The sequence below is a fragment of the Girardinichthys multiradiatus genome, chromosome X, assembly GCF_021462225.1.
Source record: "Girardinichthys multiradiatus isolate DD_20200921_A chromosome X, DD_fGirMul_XY1, whole genome shotgun sequence".
Lineage (NCBI taxonomy): Eukaryota > Metazoa > Chordata > Actinopteri > Cyprinodontiformes > Goodeidae > Girardinichthys > Girardinichthys multiradiatus.
Window position 1 is genome coordinate 24,558,724 of NC_061817.1, and position 21,844 is coordinate 24,580,567.

At 40.0% G+C, this 21,844-nt stretch overlaps 1 protein-coding gene across 3 annotated transcripts; it reads right to left on the reverse strand.

Annotated features, from left to right (window-relative positions):
- Positions 1-1,092: 1,092 nt before the first annotated feature.
- LOC124862378 (transmembrane protein 235-like) lies at positions 1,093-21,609 on the reverse strand. Of its 3 annotated transcripts, none has more exons than XM_047356255.1 (5): positions 21,214-21,609; positions 14,850-15,141; positions 13,894-13,971; positions 11,029-11,166; positions 1,093-2,096 (listed from the first exon to the last, which is right to left on the reverse strand). In XM_047356255.1, the coding sequence occupies exons 2-5, from the start codon at positions 15,019-15,021 to the stop codon at positions 1,852-1,854; spliced, it is 633 nt and encodes a 210-aa protein (XP_047212211.1). In that variant the 5' UTR covers positions 15,022-15,141; positions 21,214-21,609; the 3' UTR covers positions 1,093-1,851. The 3 variants fall into 3 exon arrangements, with proteins under 3 accessions (XP_047212211.1, XP_047212210.1, XP_047212209.1); XM_047356254.1 differs by lacking the exon at positions 21,214-21,609 and adding an exon at positions 15,274-15,393; XM_047356253.1 differs by lacking the exon at positions 21,214-21,609 and having other exon boundaries at positions 14,850-15,338.
- Between the last annotated feature and the right edge of the window lie 235 nt (positions 21,610-21,844).

Consider the following 21,844-nt stretch of genomic DNA (forward strand, 5'->3'; position numbering starts at 1 on the left):
TCTTATCCTCTTACATGTTTTTTTTTTCTTCTGTTTTTGCTTTTAACACTTAAATGTTTTAGATAATTCAAAGAAATCAGACAAAATAACCTGAGTCATTTCTAAATGCTGTCATTCCGCCCTCTTCCTTTGTTAAATCATGAATTAATTATTAGCCGTGTAGCAAAGGTATGTTATATTCCGCTAGCAAAAGTCAAGTCGGATTACTGATTTGCAGAATCATAATATCACACAGACAGGACCTATCTCACAACATGAAGTAGGTGAACAGATCTTAGAAAGCAATACATCCCAAACTGAAGATCTTTAAAGACAAATAATAAACAAAGTCATTGACATCTCTTAAACTTCACTGGATTAAAAAGGGAAATTCATAAGGATTTGGGACACCAGTTAACCACACTTACAGCAATAATCCGGAACATGGAGCAGTGATGAACCTTCCTAGGATGGAAGATGTACAAAAATCATTTCAAAGAGGCATCAACAACTTATCCTGAAAGTCACATAAGAACCCAGAGAACAAGAGGGTGGGCGAAAATGGCATCCATGTAAGAGTTTCAAGACCAAAACCCCTGTTGACCAAAAAGGACACAGCAGACTGTTTCACATTTGCCCCAGAAGTGTTTGAGTTTCCAAGACTTTTGGGAAACTATTATGTGGAGGAAGTTGTGCATTTCAGAAAAATAACTAACATTCAAACATGGTGATGGTCTAATGGTCTAGTGCTGCTTTGCAACATCAGAACCTCGGTGTAGTTGAATCATCAATTTTGCTCTTTCCTAGACAAATTCTCAAGGACAACGTCTAACCACCACTTCATGATATTAAGCTCCAGCACATTTCCCCTGACAAACATCCATCCATCCATCCATCCTGTACAGCGTCATGGGGAAGCTGGTGCCTATCTCCAGGAGTCTGTGGGCGAGTGGGTACACCCTGGACAGGTCGCCAGTCCATCACAGGGCAACACAGAGACGCACCGGACAAACAACAATGAACACACTTATTCATACCTAAGGCCAATTTAGACAGACCAATTAACCTAACAGTTATGTTTTTTAACTGTGGGAAGAGAACCAAATGAAATCATTGTTTAGAAACACTGCTTTTTTTATTTGCTCAGGTTATCTTTGTCTGATATTACAATTTGTTATATGATATGAAACATGTAGGTCTGACAAAATAAAAACAATAACAGAAGCCATCTGTAAATTGGCAAATTTTTCATACCACTACATTGGGAACAAGGCTAAACAAATGCATTCAAGGAAAAATATACTGCCACACTGTATTAATTAGGATAGGTTGGGGTTTTTTTCAGTTCGGTAAAGCCATTCAGAAAATAACTATAGAAAAATCAGTCTGCAGAAATATAATTAAAGAAGCTCAGATGTATAATTTGATGTCAGCTTCTTTGTGTGTCTGCTAAAACTAGCTCGCACTACATATTGTGCTTTTGCCTCTTGGCATGCTTGGCCTCCTACAAGCTAGATAACTCTTAAAAAGAAAACTCAGTTAAGTGGCAAAAATGTTGAAATATACTGCATAAATACATTGAAGAACAAATATCCATTCATTTGCCTGGTTAGCTTATTTGTCTTTTTTTTGGTAAACACATCAACAATATTAGGCAAAGTCAGTGGACGGAAAATAGTGTTGAATAGATGAAGGCAGTTCAATAATTTGATCTAAAGTCAGCTTCTGAGTGTGACTGCTAAAGGTACAGTAGCTTAAATATATTTTGTGGTTTTGGCTCTTGACTGTCTTTGCTTCTTGCAAGCTTGATTGCTATTAAGAAATAAAATAACCACTAATACCTAAAACTCCCCTGAAAAATGCATTTGGTCACTACAGCATGGCTATGGCGACACCAGAATCGTAATGTCCCTTTATTTGAGTTATTCTGGCAGCTAGCAACAGCAGCAGACCTGTTGCCACCTCCAGGCTGTAGGAGAGCCAGGCCAAGTGTAATGACCAGCCAAAGGAGACGTGCACGAAGACAAGATTTTCAGGAGACACAATCCACTGGAACTCCTCCATGGCCTGATTGGAGTATTTGATGTAGATGCTGACCCCTGAAAGGGTGAAAAGACCTGTTGACATGCAAGACAGAAAAGAAAGCTGGATTTGAAAAACAACCATCAGGTCCATACATTCTCAATACATTCATTTGTTCTTGGAACACAGAATTGCATGAACCTTGCTGATGCAAACAGAATCATCTGGACAGGCCATTCTCATGCTTCATCATCACACACTGTAATCACAGTGATTTATTATATAAAACTGTACATGCATCAATTTTCTATAGCCAATTTAGACGTAGTGCAAGCAATTCTTGCAGATAGGAGGTGAAAGTGGATGGATCCATCACAGAGCACTACACAGAGGCAGGAGTTCACATTTATGCCTACGGCCAATTAATCCCCCTGTGACTGTGGAAAAATGATTTTTTTTTTACTCAAAGAAAAAAGACAGAACAATTTGCTGTTTTAACCCAGCTATCAAGAAAATACAACAGCAAAACAAAAGTATGCTGTGTATTTTTTATTTTTTTTTAAGCATTCACACTTTTTTACTGTCATATTCAGTAAATCAGAATATGCGTCTGAATGAGGCTTTTAAAAAACGAAACTTTTAAGCAGGTATTAAACATACATTTTCTGTCCACATTTCTGAATTTAAAATACTTTTTATTGGTTTGGTGTAATATTCTAATCCTAAATGTCATATTTTCATTAGCTGTAAGCTGAAAATCATAGTTTAAAATAAAGTTAGTCTGTGTGTAATTAATCTATATAATGTGTTTCACTTAGTGAATTCAGTTACTAAAACAAATAATCTTTGCAATGATATTTTTATTATTTTCAATATGAATGTGTATTTATTTTTCTTTCCTTCTGAGAAAGATGCACAAATTACTTTGAGGTAATTTGCAAACCAATAAGGATAGTTATTAAGTGGCAGACTGTGGGTTGTAGAGACAGAGCCTCTCTCTTCACATCAGGTGGCTTACTTTGGTTATCTGTCCGATTTGTTTCAAACAGCCCTAAATACCTGCACTGGTGCTCAAAACACCGGTTAAATACAACATTCAAAACATTCAGTTAAATATATACAGGGGTTGGACAATGAAACACCTGTCATTTTAGTGTGGGAGGTTTCATGGCTAAATTGGACCAGCCTGGTAGCCAGTCTTCATTGATTGCACATTGCACCATTAAGAGCAGAGTGTGAAGGTTCAATTAGCAGGGTAAGAGCACAGTTTTGCTCAAAATATTGAAATGCACACAACATTATGGGTGACATACCAGAGTTCAAAAGAGGACAAATTGTTGGTGCACGTCTTGCTGGCGCATCTGTGACCAAGACAGCAAGTCTTTGTGATGTATCAAGAGCCACGGTATCCAGGGTAATGTCAGCATACCACCAAGAAGGACGAACCACATCCAACAGGATTAACTGTGGACGCAAGAGGAAGCTGTCTGAAAGGGATGTTCGGGTGCTAACCCGGATTGTATCCAAAAAACATAAAACCACGGCTGCCCAAATCACGGCAGAATTAAATGTGCACCTGAACTCTCCTGTTTCCACCAGAACTGTCTGTCGGGAGCTCCACAGGGTCAATATACACGGCGGGGCTGCTATAGCCAAACCTTTGGTCACTCATGCCAATGCCAAACGTCGGTTTCAATGGTGCAAGGAGCGCAAATCTTGGGCTGTGGACAATGTGAAACATGTATTGTTCTCTGATGAGTCCACCTTTACTGTTTTCCCCACATCCGAGAGAGTTACGGTGTGGAGAAGCCCCAAAGAAGCGTACCACCCAGACTGTCGCATGCCCAGAGTGAAGCATGGGGGTGGATCAGTGATGGTTTTGACTGCCATATCATGGCATTCCCTTGGCCCAATACTTGTGCTAGATGGGCGCGTCACTGCCAAGGACTACCGAACCATTCTTGAGGACCATGTGCATTCAATGGTTCAAACATTGTATCCTGAAGGCAGTGCCGTGTATCAGAATGACAATGCACCAATACACACAGCAAGACTGGTGAAAGATTGGTTTGATGAACATGAAAGTGAAGTTGAACATCTCCCATGGTCTGCACAGTCACCAGATCTAAATATTATTGAGCCACTTTGGGGTGTTTTGGAGGAGCGAGTCAGGAAACGTTTTCCTCCACCAGTATCACGTAGTGACCTGGTCACCATCCTGCAAGAAGAATGGCTTAAAATCCCTCTGACCACTGTGCAGGACTTGTACAGGTCCTTCTCAAAATATTAGCATATTGTGATAAAGTTCATTATTTTCCATAATGTCATGATGAAAATTTAACATTCATATATTTTAGATTCATTGCACACTAACTGAAATATTTCAGGTCTTTTATTGTCTTAATACGGATGATTTTGGCATACAGCTCATGAAAACCCAAAATTCCTATCTCACAAATTAGCATATTTCATCCGACCAATAAAAGAAAAGTGATTTTAATACAAAAAACGTCAACCTTCAAATAATCATGTACAGTTATGCACTCAATACTTGGTCAGGAATCCTTTTGCAGAAATGACTGCTTCAATGCGGCGTGGCATGGAGGCAATCAGCCTGTGGCCTTGCTGAGGTCTTATGGAGGCCCAGGATGCTTCGATAGCGGCCTTTAGCTCATCCAGAGTGTTGGGTCTTGAGTCTCTCAACGTTCTCTTCACAATATCCCACAGATTCTCTATGGGGTTCAGGTCAGGAGAGTTGGCAGGCCAATTGAGCACAGTGATACCATGGTCAGTAAACCATTTACCAGTGGGTTTGGCACTGTGAGCAGGTGCCAGGTCGTGCTGAAAAATGAAATCTTCATCTCCATAAAGCTTTTCAGCAGATGGAAGCATGAAGTGCTCCAAAATCTCCTGATAGCTAGCTGCATTGACCCTGCCCTTGATAAAACGCAGTGGACCAACACCAGCAGCTGACATGGCACCCCAGACCATCACTGACTGTGGGTACTTGACACTGGACTTAGCCCATTTCCTGCACACGCCTGTGCACGATGGCTCTGGATGTTTCTACTCCAGACTCAGTCCACTGCTTCCGCAGGTCCCCCAAGGTCTGGAATCGGCCCTTCTCCACAATCTTCCTTAGGGTCCGGTCACCTCTTCTCGTTGTGCAGCGTTTTCTGCCACACTTTTTCCTTCCCACAGACTTCCCACTGAGGTGCCTTGATACAGCACTCTGGGAACAGCCTATTCGTTCAGAAATTTCTTTCTGTGTCTTACCCTCTTGCTTGAGGGTGTCAATAGTGGCCTTCTGGACAGCAGTCAGGTCGGCAGTCTTGCCCATGATTGGGGTTTTGTGTGATGAACCAGGCTGGGAGTTTTAAAGGCCTCAGGAATCTTTTGCAGGTGTTTAGAGTTAACTTGTTGATTCAGATGATTAGGTTCATAGCTCGTTAGAGACCCTTTTAATGATATGCTAATTTTGTGAGATAGGAATTTTGGGTTTTCATGAGCTGTATGCCAAAATCATCCGTATTAAGACAATAAAAGACCTGAAATATTTCAGTTAGTGTGCAATGAATCTAAAATATATGAATGTTAAATTTTCATCATGACATTATGGAAAATAATTAACTTTATCACAATATGCTAATATTTTGAGAAGGACCTGTATGTTGTGGAGCATAAAAATACATTGATGATTGAGTACTTTCCTGGAAACAAGGGCTGGATATTTCATACACTATTTTTTTGAGAACATTATTTTTCTTAAAAAAAAAAAAAAAAAAATGTCAGCTTTTCAAATGTGATGTAGAGAAAGACAGGTTGGCATTTTGAAATAGTTAGACATCTCAGTGCAACATGGTAGACATGAAAAAGAAAAGAATAAGGCATAAGGTCACTCCACCCTCTTCTAACTTGAACTTGCTGTAAGTGTGTGTTTGTGGGTGTGTGCATCAGTGTAGATTTGAAGCATGTTTGACAGAGCACAAACCTCCGCAGCTAAAGGTGGCTTTGAAACCTCTGACAGGTGTTTCTCTGTCTTTTTATGGACAGATTTGGTCAGCAGGCCGGAATAGTCACAACTAAAATGGACACTACGATTCAAGATAGGTCGGGTCCAACCTGTTGTTGCCATATTAACAGCGACTTGCAGAAGTATTCATACCCTTTAAACTTTTTCAAATTTTGGCACATTACAACATAAAACCGCTAAATATTTTCTTGAGATTTTATGTAATAAACCTCTTCCATCTGCTAAAGAAAACAATTTCCATAGCATGATGGGGCAGCTGCTTTGTTTTATTGTAGGGGTGGTTTGGAACATGACTATAATGCTAGGTAAATCAGCAGAGAGGGCATTAGGGTTTAATAATAAAACCTAATGTTTTTTCCACAATGGGGGAATAGTCTCTAAAGAAACACTTCCTGGTGTGCTCAAGGTTCTCCAATGCATTTTTTCAGACAGTTGCTGTTTTTTCACTCATTTTCAATAACGCTCTTGTACTTTACGGTTCAGACATTTGTCTACGTGGTGTGCACTGTCCTGCATAGAAAGGCGGAATTTTGATCCAGTCTCTTTTGTATTCTGATTACACAATTATTGCCACTATTAAAAGGGGGAATATGTCCCAAGACAGAAAAAATAAACAACTAAATGTTCCAGTATGGTTGATGGAAAAATGCCCTTTGACTGCCATCTTTCAAACTAGCAGAATTAATGTCCCTCCAGTATAAAAGGATTTCTATTCAGAAGAAATTTATTAAAGGTGTTTCTGTTTCATTTGTCATTCACTTTATACAAATCATAACAAACTTAATTTGAATGTAAACAAAATTTTCATATCAGTTGTCTTATTGAAAAGTAAATGGACATTTAAATCAGGGGAAAAAAGAGTGTACATGTGTGTTTGTGGGAGTCTTTTATTCAACAATAATCTTTTCTGAGATTTCACACCGCTTCATTGTGAAGTAATACTGTGAAAGTCCTGTCATCAATAAAGTCCATGAAGTCATTATCCATGCTGAGGTGGTTTGGTGGTTATGGGTCTTAGAATAATTGGTCAGCACGATCAGCAACCATCTTGCAATCCTTATCGGTTATATCCAGCTCTTTCCAAAAAGATGTTAAAAAAGATAATTAATCAGCCTTTCCAGTGGTTTCAAAAGTGGATAAGTAATTTAAGATATATTTTCCGACACAAAAAAGAAAGAACTTTTGAGTCACGGCCACTAAAAAAAGGACGGCACTTCCACATATGGATTACACATTCTTTGGAACCACATCCTCTGGAAAACACAGTTCATGTCATAGCTAGAAGTGATAGGTCGAGCAAGGAGTTAGCAGGTGTTGTTTGTGAGCATAAAGTCAGAAAATACTTTCTTGTACCGATAGATTAGGTGTAGAATCCTTTTTTCCACTATCTAAACCAAAAAACATGCTGTCCAAGTATTTTAACTTAAATTCCATCCACCACATGTTTCAGGTGACAGTAGAGAAACTTTTTAAGCTAAACCATACAGGTCCTTCTCAAAATATTAGCATATTGTGATAAAGTTAATTATTTTCCATAATGTCATGATGAAAATTTAACATTCATATATTTTAGATTCATTGCACACTAACTGAAATATTTCAGGTCTTTTATTGTCTTAATACGGATGATTTTGGCATACAGCTCATGAAAACCCAAAATTCCTATCTCACAAAATTAGCATATCATTAAAAGGGTCTCTAAACGAGCTATGAACTTAGTCATCTGAATCAACGAGTTAACTCTAAACACCTGCAAAAGATTCCGGAGGCCTTTAAAACTCCCAGCCTGGTTCATCACTCAAAACCCCAATCATGGGTAAGACTGCCGACCTGACTGCTGTCCAGAAGGCCACTATTGACACCCTCAAGCAAGAGGGTAAGACACAGAAAGAAATTTCTGAACAAATAGGCTGTTCCCAGAGTGCTGTATCAAGGCACCTCAGTGGGAAGTCTGTGGGAAGGAAAAAGTGTGGCAGAAAACGCTGCACAACGAGAAGAGGTGACCGGACCCTGAGGAAGAGTGTGGAGAAGGGCCGATTCCAGACCTTGGGGGACCTGCGGAAGCAGTGGACTGAGTCTGGAGTAGAAACATCCAGAGCCACCGTGCACAAGCGTGTGCAGGAAATGGGCTACAGGTGCCGCGTTCCCCAGGTCAAGCCACTTTTGAACCAGAAACAGCGGCAGAAGCGCCTGACCTGGGCTACAGAGAAGCAGTACTGGACTGTTGCTCAGTGGTCCAAAGTACTTTTTTCGGATGAAAGCAAATTCTGCATGTCATTCAGAAATCAAGGTGCCAGAGTCTGGAGGAAGACTGGGGAGAAGGAAATGCCAAAATGCCAGAAGTCCAGTGTCAAGTACCCACAGTCAGTGATGGTCTGGGGTGCCGTGTCAGCTGCTGGTGTTGGTCCACTGTGTTTTATCAAGGGCAGGGTCAATGCAGCTAGCTATCAGGAGATTTTGGAGCACTTCATGCTTCCATCTGCTGAAAAGCTTTATGGAGATGAAGATTTCATTTTTCAGCACGACCTGGCACCTGCTCACAGTGCCAAAACCACTGGTAAATGGTTTACTGACCATGGTATCACTGTACTCAATTGGCCTGCCAACTCTCCTGACCTGAACCCCATAGAGAATCTGTGGGATATTGTGAAGAGAACGTTGAGAGACTCAAGACCCAACACTCTGGATGAGCTAAACGCCACTATCGAAGCATCCTGGGCCTCCATAAGACCTCAGCAGTGCCACAGGCTGATTGCCTCCATGCCACGCCGCATTGAAGCAGTCATTTCTGCAAAAGGATTCCCGACCAAGTATTGAGTGCATAACTGTACATGATTATTTGAAGGTTGACATTTTTTGTATTAAAAACACTTTTCTTTTATTGGTCGGATGAAATATGCTAATTTTGTGAGATAGGAATTTTGGGTTTTCATGAGCTGTATGCCATAATCATCCATATTAAGACAATAAAAGACCTGAAATATTTCAGTTAGTGTGCAATGAATCTAAAATATATGAATGTTAAATTTTCATCATGACATTATGGAAAATAATGAACTTTATCACAATATGCTAATATTTTGAGAAGGACCTGTATATTTTTGTGGGAGATACTGATGGTAAACAGACTGTGTCCTTTGCATAGTTGACAGGTTATTACTGTCATTATTATTGTGCATTACTGTCATGCAGTTAAACTCTCAAGAGTAAAACATGCACTGATATGAGTAAAACATTGTTTGCTTAAAACAAGGACAGATTTTTTGTTGCACTAGTGGCCTTTATTTTGAAATGAGCTGGTATGAAATGGTTTGGAGGGAAACGGGGAAGACATGTAGCAAAGGTCAAAGGGTGTGAAGGGTCACAGCTGTCCAAGACTAATGCCTCTGTACATGCGTCACACACCCAACCCCTGCGCCACCATTGCAACCCTAAACAGGAACAGATTTGAGTGAAATATGGACTGATTACTTGTAGAAAAGTAAAGCTTGCAGAATCACTGCTTGGCTCTCTGATATAAAGTATTCAGGTAATAGATTTTCAGAGAACTGGCACAATTGATTGGCATCAGAGTAGCAATGTTGGGGCAGAAATTGTAATGTATACCTGAATGCTGGTGGAAGGATGATGTTTGGAGTTACATTAATCACTGTGGTAAATTGCAGGCAAAAAGGCTCCTCAAAGAAAACTTCTTCTGTAGGGCATACGTGCACTCAGCATTTCCCCTAATGGCTTCCTCGTCACGACCTAAATGTTTTCTTTCAGAACTCAAATTTGAGATGGAGACTTCATTGTCGCTACATCTGTCTAGACTAGTCATTGTGTTATGTACTGATATTCGCTACATGTAATATTTACAGTCTTCGGTAGCTTTCTTGGCTGTCTTATACTCCCCTTTTTCTTTCCTACCTCTTAACCTATTTCCTGATTACAGGCATGGACATGAATTTATTATAATGATCTACAAGTGAGAACACAACTGAAAAAGAAATGAAATGTTGAAATAATGATAAATATGATTTTAACTATACTACAATAGATTTTTAAAATCAGTTTAACTCTATTATGGAGTAAGTTGGAGGCAACAAAGTCATCATCACAATTAAACCTTTAAAGAAAGATCCTAACATTGCTACATTTGCCATGGTGTACTAATTTATTTCAGTTTTGTAATCATTTTAAAATCATTTGAACCTTAATGAAGACAGATTCAAATCAAAGCAAGATGTGAAAAAAAAACAAAAAAATGCCTATGCCTGCAGATGGCATTTACATTGTTATATCCAGTTAACAGTGACATACCACTGACTTTTTCCACTTAGGACAGTGTTTTTAAAAATTAATTTGTCAACCAAAACTCAGCTACTTGAGATGCAAATGCAGCAAAAAAAATCTCAGTTTTGCTAAATATTTTGTCTTGTGGAGTCAGATTAACACCTCCCACAATGCAACAACAACTGCATCTAAAAGTTGAGTGTAAATTATATACTCACAAAATCTGTTCCTGGTTGTAAGCCTTCGCTTTGTTTTGCCAGTAAAGTCCTTTTTTCTTTGTAAAAATTTCTTATCACCCACGTAAATAACAGAGGGCAAAAACAAGCATGTCAGAAGATGTGAATTCTTTGTGTGTAAATTACTCGTTTGGTTTTTCAGAAATATTTTTTTCTCTAACTATTTTGACATATACCACCCTTACACCACTAAAAATGTTTTTTTTCTCGTGGAAATCCATATACTCAAGTGTACTTGTCACGCCACAAAGGCTGAAATATTAAACTAGCAGTGGTTTTACTCAGATATACATCAATTGTGAGAGCAGTGGAAACGGAATTTTCAAGGTTTCCTCTCTCTCATAAATGCACCTGTGTGTGTTGTGGTGTAAATAAATCAAAGAGCATGTTTTTTTTTTTTTATCTGTCTTTAGTCCAGCCTGCATGCAAAGCACATCCTGAATTTGAGCTTAGGAATACATCCAGACCTGTGAGTGAACTTACCACAGAGGAGAAAGTAGGAAGCCGATGCAGCCAGCAACTTGGGACTGCAAGCCAACGAGCTGACAAGTCCAAAGATCCATCCTAACACAAGCAGAATCAGGCTAAGAGGGAGCACGATGACCACCACTTTGTGCAGGCCTGCAAAAATTCACATTTCCAGTATGAAAAAATGTTTTGTGGTGTTAGAAGAACTGAACTACAACTGAGCTGTATTTCACAGTAATACTCTGTGCATTCATGTGGAAAAGTTTCCAAATTTATTTTAACCATCTGGGGAGCCTTTGGGCTTTTATTTCTATTGTCGGCAGAGGATAATCAACTTGCAGACATGACTGAGATAGCCCCTTTCTCAGCAAATGATTTAACTATTTCTTGAAAGGTTGTAAACAAGGGCTATTTGAAACCTCTGTGGACTCTGATCTAATCTGAGGCCTGTGTGAAGCATTGTTCCTTCACAGAATGTCCAAGTAGGCTCATTGTTAGTCTGGTAAACATGCTTCCAGGTTCATCTCAGTAAATATGAATATCATGAAAGGTATTTTAATAATTCAACTCAAAAAGTTAAACTCATACACAAAGAATCACTATATAGAGTAATACATTTCATAAATAAATGTTTAATAATTGTGGCTTATAGATAATGAAAACCCAAAAATCCATCTCAGACTATTACCTAATAACAGCAAAGGATTTTAATGCAGAAATGTTATAGTCTACACAATCATTGGACAAAATGCTGACTTTGTTGTCCATCAAACATTCACTAACATAGTCCAAAAAGTCTTTGCTAAAGACATTGGCTGCACACAGAGGGCTTCACTGTGGAAAATTAAGTGGAAGGAAAAAGCGTTATACAGAAATGTATACAAGCAAAAGGGTGTCCGTGCTTCTTTGGCCTGGGGGCTGCTACTAGTGTGCCTTGCTGGTGACCCCCTTCTGGCCCCACATGGCTGACCTAGGGTGATGCTTTATGTCTGGCTGCCTGGGACTGCTGCGGCTTTCTGGAGTCGGGTCTACATGCACTTTGCTCCTCTGTGCTGTGGATGCAGGCCTTCTACTTTTCTTGCCACACTTACAGAAGTACACTTTCAGGTGATAAACTCACTCACACACACCCACCCACTCAATACAGACACAATATTTCTACACATATGCTCACCCATCTCCCCCCCCCCCCGACACACACATCCACACCCACATACCAACACATACTTAAAATGGTTAAAGGTCACACAAATACAGGTTATGATAACATCAATGTGGCCTGTCTTTTTAGATGCTGGATTGAACCTGTAATTAATACAGCTAATCACATAATTAGGATACTGTCTTGAGATATCCTTTTTGTAGCGCAAAACTGTCCTGGCACATGTAGGCAACCATCTGCTCCTCAACTAGAAGTTCATTCAGCTTCTAGTGGATGTACTTCCACTAGAAGCTCCTGTACTAGATGGATCAATCGCTTCCTGAAGGACCAGCAGCAACAGGTGAGGCTGGGGAGCATCTTCTCCCACACAAGAACCATAAGCACAGGCGACCCCCAGGTGTGTGTTCTCTTCCCACTCCTCTTCTCCCTCTACACAAATGACTGCGCCTCAGCTGACCCGTTTGTGAAAATGTTACCTTCAGGTCAGCACTGTATGCTATAACCACCTGCCACAGAGATACTTTCTTTCCCAGTGTACCAAAGTCAAATTCCCTTTTTGTCAGTACAAACTTGGCAATAAAGCTGATTCAGATATGGTAGGCCTGAAATGCCATGACAGGACATGTTTAAAAAAAAAAAAAAAAAGTTTGAAGCCAAATCATGAATCTTGGGGCGAATTACAAGATATGGACTGAGTGGAGTATTAAGGCCACGCACAGACTTATCCAGGTCATGGGCTATAACTAGATTTTTCCTTGCATTAAGTTGTGAACCAGATACTTTAGAAGTGTTCAGCCTGGGCTAAAGAGAAAAGGGACTGAACTGTATGGTCCATTTCCTAAGAAAATCAGGGTCTCAGAGTCTGGAGAAACAAAGCGGAGGCACACAATCCAAGATGCTTTAGGTCCAGAGTGACAATTACACACTCAGTGATGACTTTGGGTAGGTAGCCCAGTCATCTGTTGGTTCTGGCCCAATGTGCATTAGTCCATGGTTAGTACAGACATCTACCAGGATGTTTTAGAGCCCTACATGTTTCCCTCTGCTGACAAGCTTTATGGAGAAGTTGACTTCATTTTCCAGCAGTACTTAATCCCTGCCCATACTGCCAAAGTACCAATACCTACTTTAATTACCATGATATCACTGTGCTTGAGTGGTCAGAAAACTCACCTTAACCAAACCACTAAGAGCAGGGGTGTCCAAAGAAGGTCCTTGAGAGCCCAGCAAGTTTTAGATGTTTTCCTATTTTAACACAGATGATTCAGGTGATTACAGTTCAGCAAAACCCTGGTAATCAGTCATCAATAAAAATCGGGTGTGTTGAACCATGGAAACATCTAATACATGCAGGACAAACTTTGGACACCCCTGCCTTAGCGAATCTTTCACACTGCATTGATACGATAATTCATCCCAAATGAGCCCCGCCAAGTATTGAGTGCATATAATTTACAGAAAATTGACACTTTTCAGCAGGTTGATATTAATGTATTAAAAATCCTTTTTTTTTTATTTTATTGGTCTTAAGTAATATTCAAATTTGCTGAAAAAACAAATTTAGTCTTGATTAGTGGTGAGCTATAATCATCAAAATTAATACAAGTAGATCTGAAAGACCTGAAAGAAATGACCTTTTTGATGATATTGCACCTATGTGTGACAACCATTTAAATTCTATTAAACTCTGTTGTCAGATGTTAAAAAAATACACTCACCAAGAAGTTGCCTTTCTGTCTCTGACAGGCTGGACATATTTGCTGTAAAAGAGGAGATGACTGAACTCCTATTTGAACCTGAAAATGTCAGAGGGAAAGGTCACAGGTGACAGAGTTCAGGGACCTCAAAAAACATTGTCAAAAGACAAGGCAAATGCCCTCCATTTTCTTTATGAAATACCCCAGTGTCCATGTGTTACACAGAGAATTACGCTTGCTACATGTTCACCTATTCATCAGATGAAAAGCTGTATGTTGTTGCATTACTTCACAATTATTATAAGCACTATGGGTGCACCCACCATCCTGTTAAACACACCAAGGACATCAAACTGTGCAGAGTAAAAGCAGAATACATTACAGCACTCAAAACATCCCTGATAAGCTGCTTTATATTAGAGGTTCATGATATTGATGCATACAGTGATAAATACATTTTTTTTGCATATGAGCCTTTATATTATACCAGAGTTTAATTAAGTAGCTCACAAATATCAGTGTATCTTTCAGATTTATTTTGGCCAGATAAAAAAAAAAAAACCCAACTCAATTCGGTTTGCATTCCCTGCAAACCTCACAGCCATGATCTGATATTCACTGCAGGTTGTTTCTGCACCTGGGTTCTGCACAGCGAGTAGATGAGGCTCTAATTAGGAGCAGCTGAGAGCTAACGATGATTGAAGCAGTAAGGCAGCATCAGCACAAAAACATATTGCAAGTAACGTATAATTGATGTTTTTTAGGTTTTTTTTTTTTTGTGTGTGCATTTTTTCAGAAAATATGTACTTGATTAGAAAGAGCTTGAATCGCAAATATTGAGCGACCTCACCATATCCTCCAGACCTTTAAAATTGCAGGACAAAGTTGCATTTTGAAGGTTTAGATTTAAACAACTGAATGGTGAAGAAGCCTTAAAAGGAATAATTTATTATTAAGTGAATATAAAATGCCCGAACCTTCAATGATTGTCCACAATCCAGAGTGTGAACTCAGGTCATTTGGACCCGTGTGGTTGGGTTTATTAACATCGATTATGTACCAATAATCAGTCCCGATGGCCAAAGCAAGGAAGGTGAAGCTGAGTAAACCTGTAAGCCCAGCCGAGAGCACCACCGGTCCGTACTTCATTGTTCAGTCCTCAGAGTAGAAACCGCTTAAATATTTCCCTGTATCTGAGATGCTCCGAGATCTGCGCAGCGTAAAAGCTCTCCAGCTGGATCCTTCCCAGTAAAGTGATGTTTCCCCATTCTAAAATCCAGTTGCGAATAAATAGGAAATAGAAAATGCAAAAAGAAAAATTAACAAAAATACTTGGTTATATTCACCGGATATATATTGAACAAAAAGCAAAAAAAAAAAAACAAATTAAATGTGAGCTGCCTTGTTTTATGTCATCCCCCATCATGGTGAGGCAGCGACTGCTGTTTGGTTTCCTGGCCGCTCCTGGACTAATCCATATTATCAAGTTACGGGAATAAAATGCTAAACTTCTGGTACGTACTTTCAAAATAAAGTCCTTCTCAGGTTAAACGCCTAAGTCGTGCTTGACTGTTTTGTTCTTATGTTAACAAAATAAAAAACATCCATATATCCCTGACTACGCTCTACTTCAGAATGGGTGTGTTATTGACACTATAAAAAAAAGTGATGTCAGACTATTACTTACTATTAAGGGGGAAAATACCTGAATTAGGAATTTTGACTGCGTTTTCTTTGAACTGGCTTGTCATTGCTCCCTAATTAGAATTGGGGGTGTCACCTTTAATGTTTAATAGCCTTTATAGTTTATTTGTAAAATAAACACATCTGTTTTTAGAAAACTGTAAAAGATGGAACAGTTGGAAAAACCTGGACTGATAAGTGTTCAAGCCCTTTAATCAATACTTCGTTTAAGCATCTCTTGATTTAATTTTAGCATTCGGCCTTCTTGATGCCTTTCATCAGATATATTGAATTGGCATGTCAGGAGTCAGAAGAGTACAAAACAGTTCCACAAAATACATTTTAACCTTTTTACATGTATTTATGTAACAACCTAACTTAAGGTTAAATCCTTTTTCAGAAATACGTAAATAATAATTGAAAAAAGATCAGACTATGATATGTGAATCTTTTCTTCAAAACAATCTTTGTTATATATTCTTCAGATGGCTGCACTTTACATATAACCTGGTACAGGGAAGAAATGTAACTATGATTGGAGAAAATATGGGATAAGAGAGATGTTACAAAAACTTCACACATCTTCAAAGACAGCAACTGTTCAGACGTGCTACAAACACTTTGCAAGCAACACTGGTCTAGTTGTGTTCTACAGATGCCAATAACCTCCTTTATTCAACATATGTCTTAGCTAAGGAGCAGAGTTTGAGACCGAAGCCTTTTCTTCCTAAGAAAACATCCAGGCATCCCGAAAATCTCCTATAACCCACCACAATGAAACAAGGTATGTTTATATAGTCTGATTGATATGGAGAACTTTTGTAAGGTGGCGTAGGCAGATATTACTAGTCAAAATATGATTGATGAAAGACATAAATTACATCAAAGGGTGCTTCAGCAAAGTATTCGCCAAAGGTTGTACACACTAATGCAACCATTGTTCCTTAACCTGAATATAACTTTACACTCAAGGCTACTATTTTTTTAACTTTAAATAAGTCTTCCTGCTACTGAACCACAAAAATAACCTTAAGTCAACTTCAACAATCCTCCATGTTTTCTCACATCAGAGTAAACGTCAGTATCTTGAAGTTTTCTTTGGGTCACTGTAGGTCAGTCAGTCTGGCTCATCTGGTGACATTAACCCCTCTCTCTTGTTTACAATGGTCTGTTTTGTTGCATGGGGTTGGTGGGTGAAAGGCAATTTTCAACCCTGCCACAAATTTTGATTTAGTGTGAGCTTTGGAATACACTCTACAGAACATCTGGAGTTCATGCTTTTGAAGTCTTGTAGTCTTATAGGTATGGTTGTTGCTTTAGTTTCACAGGAAAATAAATCTTTAACCAAGTTCTCCTGCACTCTGCAGGAAACATTTCCTCTGTTTGTTTGCCTTCACTAGAAAAATCAAGGTCTAACTCATAAGGTTCTCTGTGATGAAACATCGCCAGTGTGTCCTCATACAACCAGGTGTGTTTTGTTTTTAACTAAACCAAAGGTCAGTAACAAGAAATGTAAACTTTGTATTAATCCACTTAGCTGATTGTTTGAGCCCTTGACCGCATCATACTATACTCTACAAACCTTCACTCTATTACTTAGACAACACTTTAAAGAGGATTAATTGTTATCTATGACTAAGATATGGTGGAGTCCAGCCACACAAATAATTTTAGTAAAGATTATATGGAAGAATTTATGTCAGAATGTCAGTAATGATAGGTCTGTGGGGAAAATGTCATTGTCCTTAAAGCTTATGGCTTTTAATGGAAGAAAGAAGGAGTTTTTATATAAACCCACTGGCATAATGGAGAATTTAAAACTCACTTGATAAGCTACAAAAACCCAGTAAAGATGGAATTAAATAACAAATATTTAATATTTCCTTCAAGTTTAACAGTTTTTTAATTAATCATGTTAAATGAGTGTCTTGCAAAAGTATTCATACCGCTTGTACTTTTTTTTACATTTTCTCATCTTACAGCCACGAATTAGTTATTGGGATTTTGCGAACAACACAAAGTAGTGCATTACTGAAAAGGAAAATAATTCATGGTTCACATGCTTTTTTACAAATAAAAATCTGAAAACTTTTGCCAGCATATGTACTAATAGTTTGAAGCTGCAAACATTGAGGGATACATCTGTACCAGCGTTGGAAACCCAAATTTTTGCCAAGTCTCCTTGCAAAATATCTCCAGCTTAGTCAAAGCCGAGTCTGTAAAAAGAAGATTTTAGTCTTACCACAAGTTCTCAATTAGGTTAAGATCAGGACTTTGACTGGGCCACTCCAGCTCATAAATAAGATGTGCTCTACTGTTTCCTTCATTGCTCGTAAGAGTAAATGGTCTTCTTGTTTTTTTTATTTTCCAACAATGGTTTTCTTCTTGTCACTGTTCCAAAAAGGAGTGCACAGTTAATCTATCAGTTCCCTGGTCTTCAAGATGCTCTCATAAAGCTCTGAGACCTTCGCAGAACAGCTGTATTTATCCTCAGAATTACCCTACTTGTTTTTGTTTTTAACCGTGTCCTGTCTGGCAGAGTAGCGCTCAGAATTATTGAGTGCCAAGAAAAACCCAACAGATTTACTTTCACAAGTGGAGCATTACAGCTAATGTTTTAAAGTTCTGCTTGATATTTATAATAGAAAATTATTAGAAACTGCTTTCGGATAATTTCAATTGTTACGAACACGGAAACAAAAATGAAAAAAAAAAATGAAAAAAAAAGAAGCACGAATGAGAAAGGTGGGCGAAAAGGAAAAGTGGAGAGAAGGAGAAAAGAATTGGGAAAAGAAAGAAGAATGAAGAGAATGCAAGATACCATCCTGGTTGCTTCTACACCTGCAGAAACGTTCATGTTAACAGCATTTTTTTTTTTTTTTTTTTTTAACCAAAAAGTGCACAGTACTTATGAATGCAAGATGCATTTAGTGGTAAATGCAACTCAATATAGAACATTTGTGTATTGGTTAACGCCTGAATCTAAACACCTTTGGGTCTGAGTGTGAGCAGACTTGTGTATAAAAGGTTTCTCCATAAAAATATGCTATAGCGAGTGTGAGGAGCCACAGACCTGCCCCCCTGGACCCAGGACAGATGGAGATCTGAGCCACAGACATCCAAAGGCCCCCCTGAGCACAGGAACCCCAGAAGAACCACTGCCGGGACTACCACAACCCCCCCAGAGAAAAGCAGGGGAGAGTCCCAGGGGAACCATCCAGCTGCCACAGTGCAGAAGCCCCAGGAAGCTGCAGCAATGAGCCCACAGGCCCCGCCGGCAGCTGTCTGCACCCAAGCAGATCCAGCCATGGACCCAGAGACCCGAGACCATGGGACATATCACTCTCCAAGCAGAGGCCCGACAGAGCCCAGGGGTCCAGGCCCCGGCAAGGAACGAGCCAGCACACACCAAAGCACCCAGCCCCGAACACTGAGAACCACAGGTACACCGGCGGGCAGAGACACCAACCACTGGCAGGTAGTGTGGCAGGGAGGAAGTAGGCCCCTCATTTGATGGGGGGCCTAATCTGATCCAGGAGAGGGAGCAGTCCAAGACCCAACCTGACACAAAACCACAGGCACACACAGTCACCAATTCCCACCCTAATGCGTACACATAAAAACACTCACACCCACAAACCCAACGTAAAGACAAACAATGGATGTCGTACACTCATTCACAGTCCCCATACATACTCTATACTCCCAGGCGCCGATACCCCATAGGGGCAACCGGACCCAGGAGGTGGTCCCCTTCCCTACGGGGGTAGAGACAGGCACACCGCCCCAGCACCTGAATCTGGTCCGGGCTAGCCCGGGCTCGTGGCTGAACCTGAGCGACCCCGGCCCCCGACCCCCCACCCCAACCTCAACTGGAGATGTGGATCATGTGCAAAAGAGGGTCTACATGGTCCAAACTAACCTGCCAACCAGAGCCGCCACAGAATGAAATATTCCCAACTCCCCGATGAATTCTGATCTTAACCACATGAACCCCCCACCCCCAATGAACCCCAACACTAATTTCCCCACAGGGCCACCCCCAACCAAGACAGATATCAAACACATACACCCTGAATCTACAGCACAAAGTGCCAGCGCCTACAGCACATGGGCACACCCTACAGGTGAGCTTCATCCCTGAAAAGCTGACGAAGCGACACCCACACAGCGCAAGCTCCACACACTGCCCTGCTCCAAGCACCCCTGCCGTATCCTGCCTCCACCACGGTAAGGTAAGGGCCCTGCGCAACACTACCCCAGCCCCCATCCACAGGAGCAACGGGTCAGACCCCACCGAGCACCCCCCGAGACAACAGCCAGCACACCACCAAGCCTGCCCAACCATCTAGCCAGCATCCCCAACCCATCAGTTTGTGAGAGGAAAACATGCACAAACCGGGTAACCGGGCTGGGCACACCAAGCACAACCCGCCAGAATAACCCTACTTTTAATGTGACATGAAAACAGTCAGTTGCTTAAGATCCTGTTTCAGGGTGATAGAGTAAAAGGTAGCTAAATAGAATTTCTCTTTGTAGAATATTTTAAAAACCATACAATATTTTTCTTCCACTTCAATTATTTTCTGCTTTGGGATGTTCTGCCATTTAAAGTAAGACTACATTATATTGAAGTATGTGGTTATGATCTCAAATATGAAAAAAAACAAAACACACCTGTTTTGACAATGCCATTTATATGCCAAATATTCCTAATAAATTAAGGTTATTTTTCTATATTTACAGCACTTTGCCCAGTTTATTAAATGCACCATATTTAACTGTATTTAGGGTTTAGTTTACACAGAGCCTGTAATCAGGAGAGAGAATTAAACAATGCAAAATAGTTCTATGCTAGTTTGTTTAATTCCTTAATATTAGTAGTATTGCAAAGGAGATTGAACCTAGAGGTTTTTTTACCGACATGTCAATTCACACAAAAGGTATTTTTGACTGAGAATGTTATTTTTCCTGGTACATATTCTTTGCATGGGAAATTGGTCCATTGCCTTTAATGAAAGTTGATACAAGACTTAACAGTGAATTCTATAATTAAATGAGCTGAAACCATTTATAGATTTCTTTGCAGCTCGATGATTTGCCTCTAATAGTTGGCATCTCTTTTAACAGCCTTTGCCAGGCTAATAAGCAGTCTCAACCTTTTGAATCTCTTAAGAAAGCTTTTTGATTTTCTTTTAACACTGAACTATGCTTCAATAGGAAAGAGAAAGAGAAATATTTGAGACTTTCAAATAGCACATTCCCACAGCCTCCATTTAAACATTTGCTTTAATCATTTCCACCAAATCTGGACTCTGATTGTAATTTGAGAGTTTGAGTAATTATGAACGTGATTATGTGATGTCTCATATTCAAAAGGATGCACACAAACAGTTCAACTATGCATTGAATCAGAATCAATTTCATGTATGCGTTGGGTACAGAGCACGGAGACAGAAAGCCATGTATTACAACCAGTGACTTAAGGACCCAAAATTCAGCCAAACACAATGTAAGAAAGTTAAGGTTTATTCAGCAAGACAGGAATCAGAGAACAAGAGACCAGCAGTCAGCTTACACGAATCACTGAGGACAGAGAGGCGAGTTAGTAGCTGAATAAAACTCAGGACTAGAACAGAGTTAAGTAAAGCCACTAACCTTCTCAGTTTGGGAAGAGAGGAGCAGAACCCAGAAGATGTGATCCAGAACCTCAGGGGAAATCAGCTGAAGCTTTGGCTGGAACACAGAGCTGATTGTCCCCTTGACAATGAATCCAGGCAGGCTTGAAAGCCAGCTCAGGTTGAATAAACCAGGGGCTTGGCTGGGACGTAAATCCGTGGACAGAAACAGGGTCAAGATCCAGGGATAGAGATGTCAGACAAGGAGCAGGCAGAGGCATGATACCAGAGGCAGAAAACAGAGTCAAAATCCAAAATCCAATCCATCAGACAAGGAGAAGGCAAGAGGGAATAATCCGTAAGGCAAGGCAAGGCAAGGTCATGGAATAAGATCAGTCAGGAAGGACCGCTGGATAACTACTCACAAATGTTTTTGGAAATCAGGCACCGTCTGCCTGTTTGAGGGCTGTATATAACAGCAGTGAAACAGGTGCGTGGCATGACAGTGATTGCGCCCCAGTGTAGCAGCAAACTGGTGAAGCAGATGAGATGATTGAATGATGACAGAGCAGGCAGATGGACCAGAATCATAACACCATGTGTGAAAATTAATACAGCAGGCCTACATTTACCTCTCTGTTTATTGGTAGTGACCCTGATGTGTCATTTCT

What these genes read in the sequence shown, in the direction of transcription:
- LOC124862378 (XM_047356255.1), bottom strand. Translation starts at nt 15,021, where the DNA reads ATGAAGTACGGACCGGTGGTGCTCTCGGCTGGGCTTACAGGTTTACTC. An exon ending in ATTGTGGACAATCATTGAAG is followed by an intron (nt 13,972 to 14,849) that starts GTTCGGGCATTT and finishes TGACATTTTCAG; the next exon opens with GTTCAAATAGGAGTTCAGTC. An exon ending in TTCCTACTTTCTCCTCTGTG is followed by an intron (nt 2,097 to 11,028) that starts GTAAGTTCACTC and finishes GCATGTCAACAG; the next exon opens with GTCTTTTCACCCTTTCAGGG.